The 13,031-nt window shown below is 45.7% G+C and overlaps 1 protein-coding gene across 1 annotated transcript; it reads left to right on the top strand.

Annotated features, from left to right (window-relative positions):
- The first annotated feature begins 12,000 nt into the window (after positions 1 to 12,000).
- Positions 12,001 to 12,723, top strand: LOC125779775 (uncharacterized). The gene has a single exon (XM_049461044.1). It carries the CDS (start codon positions 12,001 to 12,003, stop codon positions 12,721 to 12,723), a length of 723 nt encoding a protein of 240 aa, XP_049317001.1.
- Positions 12,724 to 13,031: the final 308 nt, after the last annotated feature.

Raw genomic sequence — 13,031 nt, forward strand, 5'->3', positions numbered from 1 at the left:
GTGTCACCGACGCGAAGAGAGGTGATATCCTCCCTCCTACGACCCCTGCAGATCCTATAGACCTGACCCCAGGGTCGTTCCCATCCTCTCTTACAAAGCTCCTCCACTCTTCCTCTTTAACTTTTACTAACATTTCTTTATACTCCCTATCTGCACAACTAAATTCGTACCTAAGCTGGGAAAGCCTATCAGAATTGGACCGTCGAGCGCGTTGAAACTTTCGCCTCAAACGCCTGACAGTCCTCCTCTTCAAGGTTAGCTCACGCGTCCACCATTTAATTTTACTAATCTTACGACTTTCACACCTCCTAAATACCCTATCATTTACTCCCCAAACTACCCCGTATAGACGAGCAATTTCCTCGTCAACCCCCAACTCCTCAAACTCACTAAGCGGTACATCGGATACCGCTTCCCTAACCAAGAGTCCATATTGGTTCCAGTCAGTACCAGAGGTACGCCATCGCCGCAATGGACTCTCATAAGCTGAGGGAGGAGATCGAGGGGTAACCACAATTTGAAGCAAATTATGGTCACTCAATCCCCACCCTCCCCTAACCTCCCAACTAACACTGAAAGCCCTACTTGCTGCCTCGTTCATAAGCGTCACGTCAATGTCGCTCACGCCCCCAGGCCCATCGAACGTATACCACTCGCTCGGCTCATTCAAGACGTGGAGGCTATTAGCCACCACCCATTCGCTTAATGCCTCGCCTCGACTGTGGCTTTGGTATCCAGACGAATGCCGGGATACCTTACTAAACCACATCGAGGACGAGGCATTCGCATCCAACCCTAGGATAAATGGGCTACTACTCGCAAGTAGTAGTAGCTTATCCATGTAGCCCAGGTAGGGCTCTAGGGGCTCGCTATATTTGCAATACAAACTAGCGACAATCATCCTACCGAACTCCCCCTCTACCGCTACGCATATACCCAGTTGTGAAGAATCCACAACTACACAATCGTAGCGTGGATTATTCACAACTATTGTGGCGTTAGCTCTAAGGTCAGTGAAGACCCTAAAACCTCCAGGAAGACCCCGAACCACACCATTGGTGGCGTAGGGTTCCTGGAGTAGAGCAATACCGCACCCACCCTCTACCATACAACCCCCCAACTCGCACATTACGGCATAAGAGCCCTGACAGTTGAGCTGGATAATCCCCCCCATCAGTGTCTGGCGAGGGCGCGCTCAACGATGCCACAATAGATAGGGCAGACAGCTGACATCATCAGATGCCCAGCTGGCCTACCCTTAAACTCACAGTTGCGACCACTGGCAGCTTTGTGTCCTTCTTGACCGCACCTCCGACAGACATCCGATCTAGCCTTACATTCAGCCACCCTATGGTCAAATCCCATACAACGGAAGCATCCAGCGACGGGGCTGTCCGGTCGCACCCTGAAGGAGAACCACTTTATGTAGCACCGACCTGCCTCCAAGAGGGCGGACATCAATTTGTCCGTACCCTCAAGGACGACATTGGTGCTACCGTCAGCAGCCACCTTCCAGGGACGACTGACCATCCTTACGTCAGTCCTCTGGGATGCCGCGCTGAAGTCCTGGAGGTTCAGCCGGAGTAGTTCCTCCATGAATTCTTCATGGGGGATCTCCGTATGGACCCCCTGGACAGAGACGTCCAACCCCACCTCCCCGAACTTTTTGTTACTCGCCACTCTCTCCCTCTCTAGGACGGAGGGAGTGCGAATAACCGCCCCACCACCCTTAATTGGCCTAACTTCGTGGATCCTCACACCAAGTGAGGGACCCACCTCCTTCACCACCTTTTGTATTACCTCTTTAGAGGAAGTTGCAGGCCCCTTACTCCTCACAACAACCGACCAGGTCTCCACAGGCTTCGGCGTCACCGGTGCGATTGCCTCAAGCACAGGTGCTGGAGGCGCAGGCATTGGTGCCGACGGAGCCGGCATTGACCTGCTCGGCGCCGAGGAGTGACCCCCACAACTCCCTCTAAGGGCATCGACTTGACCGCGAAGATGGGCATTCTCGGTTATTACCGTCATTAGGAGCGCCTCATACTTTGAGGCAAGCTCCAACAGCCCCTTCGCAGTCCCTACCTCAAAATTCCTCGATTCAAACACAAGCTCGTTAAGCTCCCCCGTAATCCTTTTTGCAGCAGCAACATGGCTGACTGCCCCACCCCCAACAACAGCTGCCCCCCGCGAATACTCACGCTTTTTTGCGGCCTCTTTGGCACGCCCGGCACCCGTGTCTTTGCCAGCCGTCTTTGACGGTTGGGCAACCGTTTTGACTGTGGTGGCCACGCTGGCCTTTCCACCACGACTTCCCTCGACTACCCCCTCACGCGCTTCCGCCTTCTCGCTGGAGGCCACGATGGCACTCCCGCTCCCTCCCGCATTTCCCCCAACGTTACGCGGCGACCCCGCACTCGTAACCGCCTTCTCAGTGGAGGCCACGTTGGCGCTCCCACTACACTCCTCGCTCCCTCCCTCGCTTCCGCCCTCTTTTCGCGGCGACCCCAAACGCGCTTTACTCCGCGGTGGAGACCTTACCGAACCCGCTCCCGTCGTTTCACCCTCACCGCCCGACGTGGAATCATCCACGACTGTCGAAGCGGCGGATTCTCCGCTTCCAGCGAGGGCCTTCGTCCTCCTCTTCCGTCCCGGAGGCATCTCACTACCCAAACAACCTCTCAGTAGAACTGATCCGCTGGCGTACCACTAGCGCAGAAGGCTCACGGACAGAAAGATACTGGAGCAGCTGCTCTCCAGGTGTCTGCGTCTGAACGCGCTGAAAAGTGCGACCCACGCAAAGGCCCGCTCAATATCAGTGACCACCCAAACGGTCGATTATAGCGAGCTCGCAGTGGCGCAGCCCACAACCCCAACCCTTGGTCGGATTAAGGCCACTCAATTGGCCGCCGGACGGACAATGTCCCCGTAACGGTCCGAGAGTCGACCGATGTGGCGCTGAGCCGAATCGCACCGTGGGCTAAACGGTTCGCTGGTATGACCGTTGGTCCTCACAGGAGTCGCAATCTCCAACACCGGACAGACGCCAGCACCCTTTGGGCAAACCTGTCCAGATCCCTCTGTCACCGAGCCAACTAAACGCCAGATGCATAGCACAGAACCACTGGCAGGCAGTCTGGTCAGCAAGAATGCCAACACCACGGAGCTACACTGAAACCGTGCGAAGCCTCCGCCAATAACAACAACGTGGATGACCACGTTGTCCGTATATAATACAGTAATAATTAAATTACTTACCGTAACCTCGCGACGATTTTGTACACAAAATTGCCAAAAAACGCACAAAAGTGTGTACCCGCACAAAAACACTCGCGGTCAATAAACCTCGCACCGAACGATCGTACCAACAATTGCACCGAACCGCTACGCACACGCGCCAGGCAATAAAGGTGCCAGCTAAACTACGTAAACAAACGACCGCACAAAAGAAACTCGAAAAAATCACCGAAAAAACACTTGGAAAAAATAGCAACGATGCGCACGCACGTCTATCCGCGGCAAAAGTCAACTAACGAATGGGTCACTGCTGACAGTCATAATTTTGAAGTTGTAGATAGTTTCGTATATTTGGGAACCGGTATAAACACCACCAACAATGTCAGCCTGGAAATCCAACGCAGGATAAGTCTTGCCAACAGGTGCTACTTCGGACTGAGTAGGCAAGTGAAAAGTAAAGTCCTTTCTCGATGAACAAAAGCCAAACTCTATAAGTCGCTCATAATTCCCGTCCTACTATATGGTGCAGAGGCTTGAACGGTGACAACAACCGATGAGTCGACGTTGCGAGTTTTCGAGAGAAAAGTTCTGCGAAAGATTTATGGTCCTTTTCGCGTTGGCCACGGCGAATATCGCATTCGATGGAACGATGAGCTGTACGAGATATACGACGACATTGCTATAAGTCAGCGAACTAAAAAACAGCGGATGCAATGGCTAGGTTATGTCGTCCCAATGGACGAACAGACTCCAGCTCTGAAAGTATTTGACGCAGTACCCGCCGGGGAAAGTAGAGGAAAAGAAAGACCTCCATTTAGAAAGACCAGGTAGAGAAGACCTGGGTTCGTTGGAATCATCGTTTTATCGAATGCGACATTTGCCGTGGCCAAAGCACAAAGGGCCATAAATCTTTCGCAGAACTTTTCTCTCGAAAACTCGCAACGTCGACTCATCAGATGTTGTCATCGCCCATGCCTCTGCTCCATATAGTAGAACGGAAATAATGAGTGACTTATAAAGTTTGGTTTTTGTTCGTCGAGAGAGGACTTTACTTCTCAATTGTCTACTCAGTCCGAAGTTGCACCTATTGGCAAGCTATTCTGCGTTGTATTTCGAGGCTGATATTGTTGTTGGTGTTTATGCTAGTTCCAAGATAACCGAAATTATCTACGTCTTCGAAGTTATGACCCCGACGTGGGAGCCAAGTCGCGAGTGTGACGACTGTTTGTTTGATGACGGAAGATATTTCGTCTTCCCCTCGCTCACTACTAAACCCTTTTGCTTCGCTTCCTTATTCAGTCTGGATAAAGCAGAACTAACGGTGCGGCTGTTGAGGCCATTTATAACAATATCATCGGCGTACGCCAGCAGCTGTATAACCTTCTCGATTAAGCTCTGCAGCTCGAAGTAGTTTCTCCAGCAGTATATTGCTGAAGTCGCACGATAGGGAGTCGCCTTGTCTGAAACCGTTTGATATCCAGCGGATAAAAGGGGTCCTTCCCGATCCTGACGGAGCTTTTGGTGTGCTCAACGTCAGCTTACACAGCCGTATTAGTTTTGCAGGAATATCAAAATCAGACATCGCGGCATAAAGACAGCTCCATTTCGTGTTTTCAAAAGCAGTTATAAAATCGACTTATGTATATAGAGGTGGTGTGTTTAGATCCTCTTTTCTCCAGTCTTTTCAAAGATTTATCGCATGATGAATATCTGGTCAGTTGTGAGCTTATATATAGGATGAATTATTATACTATGTAACATCTGCATCGTAATGTATTGTTGATAAATTTTTTGTTAATATAAGAGGTATGAATGTTTTATAATTTAAAACTTTAGCATTTTGATTGTTCTTTGTGTGGAAAAGATTTGTAATTTTTTATGTATCCATCAGACCTTTGTTCTTTATAAAATTCTCTATTTGCATTTCTTTTTTTTATAGACTAGCTGGCCCCGCAGCCGTTGTCCTGCGTGAAATTATGTGTTTTGAAATGAAAAGAAAGTTGAATTTATCATTTCATTTTTTTTCAATGTAACGCAGCTTGATAAACAAAATTTTTTGGTTTCTGTTCCGGTGTACAGAAAAGATGGCTTTCCAACTCGTGTGCACGCCACGTATATCTAGCCGTGTGAAAAACATAGAATTTCCAAACTTATTGCACACACTATGCGACTATCCTTGTGTCCTGTTGAGTGTCATCTCAAATGCAATTTTCGCTGGAAACTGAAATGGCAAATCGTTGGAACTCAAAGAAATTCGTTGAATCAAGCATTCAGCCCTTTGTATTCGATAGCTGCGTCACAATCAGTCGGGTTCCATTACATAGTTTCGGCGCTTGCAGATTGCAAAACATAATAACGACAGATCAAACTTTGAGACGCAAATGATGCGGTGGCATACCAAGCCTCTCCAAAGAATTTAGAAACTCCACTGGATAATTCACGGCGACGTCTTCAATGGAAAGACGATCGGTCGATTTGTATGAGCGCAAGTCTTCCGGAATTTGACTTTGAATCTTCCAGTTTAAGTCAAGAACATCTGTATTTTTTGGCAGTTAATATTGCGCGTGCATTTAAGGAATCATAGTTAAGATAATTTGGCCAATGTCCGAAGATTGGTGATGAGTTCATCTTTCGTGAATTGATAAACCGCAGATGGAATTGATATCAAACCACCGGAAGCATCAACCGGAATTGACCCATTTCCAATTTTTAGCGAATACGATGTAAAATGTCTTCGACAATGTCATTTTTGTTCGTATCTCATAATTGACGCGGATTTAAAGGCTGATATGGTGAAATGATTATCGCGAAAAGTGTGGGAACTTCAGTGGCATTCGAAGTAGCTATCGCATCGTCCAACATTTGTTTCCACTGATTATCGTGTTCCAGCAATTGTAATTGCACACACCATACCATTCACAGTACGCAATACACCGCGTACATTAATCAGTAGCAACCGAAGGTAGAAGCAATCATCGTTTTTTGGGTGGGTTGTGTAAATTCATCCTAATGCATTAGTTGAGAACACACCTGAATGTCCATCTACTGTTCGGTCTTGCTTTCAGCGTAACTATTTCTTCGACGATGCATTCCATGAATGCAAGGTATTTTCAAATAGAGCAATGTTCTCGTAAGCGGATCACTGACGAAAGTTGAGAAAAAAACTCGTCAATGTTAGTTTTGTTGTTGGCGGTGTTACCACCGGCTGTAATGTATTCTCTGGGCTGAAATAAACTCTTTGGCCAATCTCCATATTAACTGCGAGACACACAACAATCGGAAACCGTTCATGAATTGCAAAAGTAAATATCCTACAAAGCGCTTTATTGCAGTTCACGTATGGACCGTATCGTTTAAGACCATTAAGCGCCATGTTGCTTCCCTTGGTGACGTACTTACAAACGTATTTTATAGATTACACCAAACTGCAATACTAAACATTGATATGAGTTTAGAATGTGAATTAGACAACAGTGGAGAATATAGTACGATCGATATGTTGTCAACTTCGATATTCACTACTCTAAGTTGTATGGTCGTCTGATGAGCTACGACGATGGAGTGGATATCCATCATTTCCAGTTTGCGATTCCGAAAGAAAAGCAAGCGGATAGTGTTTCGTGCATTTATTGTTAGACATATAAACCGAAAAGGGATTGTAGTGTCCGCAAGGTCCATGAACCATATTGCTTTCCACCACTTCATATAATACTGGATCTTTCACACGTAAAGTTTTCACTGAATAATTTTCAATTGTTCAATTCACAACCTGTCGTAAAGCATCGTAAATCGTAATAGTAATAATTTTTCTCTTGAATAGCCGGAATAAAAAAGCAAGCGATCGAGACTGAACTATTCAAATAATTTCCAAATCAAAATATTGAAAAACAAAACAGAAATTGAAAAAACATGTTTTTGGAAAAAAGTTACTTTTTAGAATTATCCAATTTGCCGACTTTTCATGAAAAGTATAAGATGTTTTTATTTCTAAACCTTCCTTAATCCACAACGAACAACCTCTTAAAATTTCATCAATATTGGTTCAGCCGTTCTCTTAGCGTTACTAACGAACAAACATTCATTCGTTTGTATGAGAAAAAGAAAAGGACTGTTTTTAGGGTTTAAAAGAATTATCAAATTTCGTTCAGTCATATTAAAGTTATGAGCGTACATACATTTTGGCGATTCATTTTTACATACATACATACATATTTATATAGACGAAGATGTAAGGTTGTTTTTATTGTTTTTTTTTTTTTGAAGAAATGAAATATTGAAATGATTCCTACAAACATGAATTTTGAACAAATGCTTATGATTTGAAATATAATTTTTGTATTTATGAGTTGTATTAAATTTTGACATAAAGAGATAAAAAGTATCCTATGTCCGTCTCCTGGCTCTAAGCTACCTCCCTACCAATTTTCAGCCAAATCTGTTCTGCCGTTCTTGAGTTATAAGTGATGTAACTAACACGACTTTCTTTTATAAAGGGTGATTTTTTAAGAGCTTGATAACTTTTTAAAAAAAAAAAACGCATAAAATTTGCAAAATCTCATCGGTTCTTTATTTGAAACGTTAGATTGGTTCATGACATTTACTTTTTGAAGATAATTTCATTTAAATGTTGACCGCGGCTGCGTCTTAGGTGGTCCATTCGGAAAGTCCAATTTTGGGCAACTTTTTCGAGCATTTCGGCCGGAATAGCCCGAATTTCTTCGGAAATGTTGTCTTCCAAAGCTGGAATAGTTGCTGGCTTATTTCTGTAGACTTTAGACTTGACGTAGCCCCACAAAAAATAGTCTAAAGGCGTTAAATCGCATGATCTTGGTGGCCAACTTACGGGTCCATTTCTTGAGATGAATTGTTGTCCGAAGTTTTCCCTCAAAATGGCCATAGAATCGCGAGCTGTGTGGCATGTAGCGCCATCTTGTTGAAACCACATGTCAACCAAGTTCAGTTCTTCCATTTTTGGCAACAAAAAGTTTGTTAGCATCGAACGATAGCGATCGCCATTCACCGTAACGTTGCGTCCAACAGCATCTTTGAAAAAATACGGTCCAATGATTCCACCAGCGTACAAACCACACCAAATAGTGCATTTTTCGGGATGCATGGGCAGTTCTTGAACGGCTTCTGGTTGCTCTTCACCCCAAATGCGGCAATTTTGCTTATTTACGTAGCCATTCAACCAGAAATGAGCCTCATCGCTGAACAAAACACGCGCGCGAAACACATTTCGAACCGAACACTGATTTTGGTAATAAAATTCAATGATTTGCAAGCGTTGCTCGTTAGTAAGTCTATTCATGATGAAATGTCAAAGCATACTGAGCATCTTTCTCTTTGACACCATGTCTGAAATCCCACGTGATCTGTCAAATACTAATGCATGAAAATCCTAACCTCAAAAAAATCACCCGTTATATATAGATTTATGTTTTCAATGTTTTTGGCTTTTGTTTTGCTACCAAATGATAGAATTATTATAATATACTATTGCTCTGCTAATTTTTTTAAGGTGTAGCGATTTTTGTTCTATCATCAATACTCTAATTTTTTCTGAAATAGTATTACTACAGTACTTTGGTGGATATGGAAGAGTACCCACTAAACAAAGTTTTAAAAAACGTAGGCGAAATTGCTAAAAAATCGTCCACTCGCAAATTGTCTGACAAAGAATGAGGCAAGGTAAAGAAGCCCAGGTGGCGCAGGCGTTTATAATATGCTTTATTCAAATGAGATCCTCTGGAGTAGTAATCTCTTCAAACTGGAATGCTGGAAAAAGCGAAGCAGCTTGCAGTGAAGCTACAAAAAGATTTTATGCCAACGCAAGGATGGCTCTGGCGGTTACAGAAGCGCAATGGCATTCAGCTAAGAAATATTCACGGCGAAGAACGCTCCACAAAAAGAAAATGTAGAAATAATCCTGAGCACAACTCTTCCACATATTATAGCGAAGTATGATCAGGCGAATATTTTCAATGCATGTCTTTCCAATCTAAAATAAATTTTAGTGTAATTTTTTAAGACTTCGTTTTTTAAAAACATTTAATTTTTTTAAGACTTCGTTCTGTGCAAAATTTTTTCAAGCATGGGCGACAAAGATCTCATTTGTTTCTTACACTTTTATGTTTTGTTTTTTATATGACTTTCGTTTTTTTTCTGTTCACTAAGTAGTGATGAATACATATACTTAAGTACTTTTAAAAAATATCTATAAAATATTTACATACTCGCAGCTAAAAAAAGTAGTTGTTTCATATGTGCACTTTTATATAAGCCTCAAAAAGTAACACAGTACACTTTTGAATTCATTATCCAAATTAATTTAGCGATGTGCCCCTTTTAGAGATTAGATTAGATAAGTAAGGGAGGATTGCACTGCGACCTAGGGTCTATTGTTCCTAAGTCACAACGTGTCAACTAACGCCAGCAAATTGATAAGTTCCAATACTGATAGGTGCTATTGAGGCGATGTGATTCCTATTTGGAAGCATGGATGAGAGGATCTTAATCCTGCGCCTACAAATTGCTGTTTAGTCCATTAGCATGTGTTCTGGTGTTTCAGACTCTAATATCGGTATTCTGCTTGAGACGATTGTCTCATGTCTCTAATTGTCGCAATCTTCATTTAGTGACTCTGGTAGTCAGGAGTATAATTTTAGTATTCAGGCAGATAAAGTATACTACTGTATAATATACTACTATACTGTATACGTATAGTACGTATACTGTACGTTTTGATGGACTATTCAGCCGTTCTATACACTCCTACACCAATATTTATTATTATAAATTATTTTATATTCGTATGTAGAGATCGTTTAGAGTGTCGCTAGGCTATCGCTTAGTACAGCTATACGTTCTTTGCGAGGAGGTTTTACTCTACACACAGACTATAGCAAAGACCTCTGCTTGGAATATGTACGGAAACCTACCCATAAGTACGTAGAGTTTTGTGCGTGGTCCTGCGATCCCTACGCCAATTCCCTCCGACGTTTTCGAACCGTCGATGTACCACTTGATTGTACTGTCTGTACTGCTGAAGATATCTTAAACTTCCTAGTGAAGTTTACCTTTTTGTAATGCTATCTCTACGGCCAAGAGCCTCTGGTATGACGCCACTGAGCTCATTCATACGTTGGGAAGAGATTATTGTACCTTTGCCAAGCTCTTCTGCTGTCATTTGGAGCATGCAGTTTGGCGACTTGACAGATTGCTGGGTATAGCGGAAAGTCCTACCGACGTCTGCGATGCTTTCGGAGCCCAAGGAACTGCCACATTCCTTTTCTCCAGTGTCCTTGCCACGCTTTTGTGAGACGTGTTGTCAATGGCACCTTAGATCTCTAGGAAGGCGTATAATATTATATCTCCTGCTTCCAGCGAACTCTGTATCGCGGAGGGTAGCTGGTACAGAGCAGTGTTGGTCGATCTGACTGCTCTGTACGCATGTACAGATGTACGTCTAGTGATTTAACCAGTGAGTTATCTTCCTTTTAATTGAAGGTGATCAATAATTCAGGGATATACCCCAGCACTAGGCTATCTCTTATCAGCTGAACACGGTAGGGCAGTAGAACATGCTCTCCAGCTCTTTCGCGATTGTCTATGGTAAATGCGCAAGTTAGAGTGTCGTGGGTACCTCTTCCGCACTGGTCGTATATGTTTCGTCTCATTTTATAATCGCTAGGGCTGTGTCCTACTTTGCGGACCTAATCATCTTGTTATAGGTAATTATGTTGCTTCTGTACTCCCCCCAGTTCCCAATACGCTTGGCTTTGCTGAAGAGCTTACGTACCTTTGTTCTGGGTACTGATAGTTTTCTTGGCCACCAAGGGCAGTTCTTGCACCCTCCACCGTGAGATCACTCTCGACATGAGTTCGTTACTCAGGGTGATGTCCAGCACTTCCCTTCTGTTACTGGTGAAGAATGTAGGTTCACACCTTACATTCTCAATACTTAGATTATTATATTGGGTTGTCAAAAAAGTCCAGGCGCAAGGCATTCTCGGCGCCCCCAACCTGCGTGGCTGGTGCCAGTAGGCACTGCTCAGGCGGAGTGTCGAGTGCCGCATGCGTGCACTAACCAACAGCTACCACCTCCTAATCCAGGGTGTTATGCGACTCCCGTGCCCATTGGATGGTTTGCAGCCAGGAGGTAAATTCGGCTGTATTATAACAGAGCATCCCCAACACCTGGTCGAATTGGGGAGTAACTGTGGCCTTACTGCGCCAAGGGGCACTGGCGTGGAGGACCTCCCAGTTCCCCACAAAAAAATAGACCCGACAGCTCACCTTGTTGAGCCAAGGGTCGTAAGAAAAAGATGACTACACATACAAACAACAAAAGCAAAACAAAGGACACTTCGGCAACAAATCAGGAAAACGGACTCGGACAACGGGAATGACATCGGTGCAGCGGCAGGCAAGGGAGGTCAAGGAGTTAGGCGGAAGTTTAGCTTCCTTGACGCTCTTTCGCCAGAGCAGCGGTCGCTGTTTGAGGAGCACGCCAGGGAGGATGATGACGACGTGCCCTCTTGAAGCGGCGCTCTCCTGGCGAAAACGCCTGGTGCCGCTGTAGCAGCAACGAGCGCCGCCAAGACTCCCGCCGGAAGGCACAGTGGGCCGGACTCGGGTGAGTCTCATCGGGCAGAGCCTGACGGCGCTCGTAGGAGAAGAAGGAGGAGTCGTAGAAGAGGTGGGCAACGCCCCCTCCCAGAAGCTGACCAACCCGGCGGGTGCGAGGATCCACGTAGGAGAGGGATGAACGGTTCCACCATAAAGTGGTACCTGCGGTACCTCCGTGATGGGAAGACCCCGGGGGTGGCGGAGGCACTAGCCAGGAATAAGTGCAAAGGGAGCAGAGCATCCCCGGCGAAGGAGCACAAAGAAGTGTCGGTTCGCGCGCAGAGCAGCGGAATCGGCGACCGTGGCCCGGTCAGCACCACCTTGACCGCAAGGCGTGGCGACAGCAGGACACTGCCCGCGGACACGTATGCCCAAGCCGCAAAACGGAAGAGCGGCCAAATTACGCCACAGGAGCCCCCCAGATTCAAAAGGTTGAGGGGCACAAGCCCAAAGGCAGCCGGAGACCAACAGTCTGGACCGGCTCCGCACCGGGTGGAGAAGGGGCGGCGCAGATATGCGGACGCTGTCAAAGGCATTCGCATGGCTGTGCTGCCTCTTAACTACCCGGCGAAGTCGTTGAAACCGGAGAAGCTCACTGTGCTTCAGGACCTCCTCATGGAGGAGGTGTTTAGAGGGGAGGATTACGCGGCGTCCTTCCTGGGAATAGAGTTTAAAGGAGGAATGCTGCAGGTGGATTGTATGGACGAGGAGTCCGCTGACTGGCTGAAGGAGTATGCTCCAAAGCTGGGAGGCTGGAAGGGCCCTGTCCTCTGCGCGAAGAGGGCGGAAGATTTGCCAATCATGCATAGCATGCCGATGTTCCTCCCTCGGTGCGGGGACCCACCTTGGGTCTGGTGAAAAAGTCCAGAACCGGGGACTCAGCATCTCGTCCTGGCGCGTCACAAGCAGCAAAATGGAGGAGATCAAAGGAATAAAAGGTCATAGCAGGTTTACAGTTCAGAAATTGGACATACTGCTGATCCAAGAGCCTTGGGTCCACAGAGGAGAGGTTAAAGGCCTCAAGACGGAGGCAAATAAGGTAATCTGGGATCTCTCTTGCGAGAGACCTGGAACGTGTATAGTTGTCAGGAATTACATTGATTTCTTCTGTATTTCAGAGTTCCTGACGCAGGACTTGGTGGTGGTGCAGTCCAGAGACTTTGAAG

This window comes from Bactrocera dorsalis, chromosome 6, assembly GCF_023373825.1.
Source record: "Bactrocera dorsalis isolate Fly_Bdor chromosome 6, ASM2337382v1, whole genome shotgun sequence".
Lineage (NCBI taxonomy): Eukaryota > Metazoa > Arthropoda > Insecta > Diptera > Tephritidae > Bactrocera > Bactrocera dorsalis.

Excerpts from the sequence above, each read along its gene's own strand:
- LOC125779775 (XM_049461044.1), top strand. The coding sequence starts at position 12,001 with ATGAACGGTTCCACCATAAAGTGGTACCTGCGGTACCTCCGTGATGGG.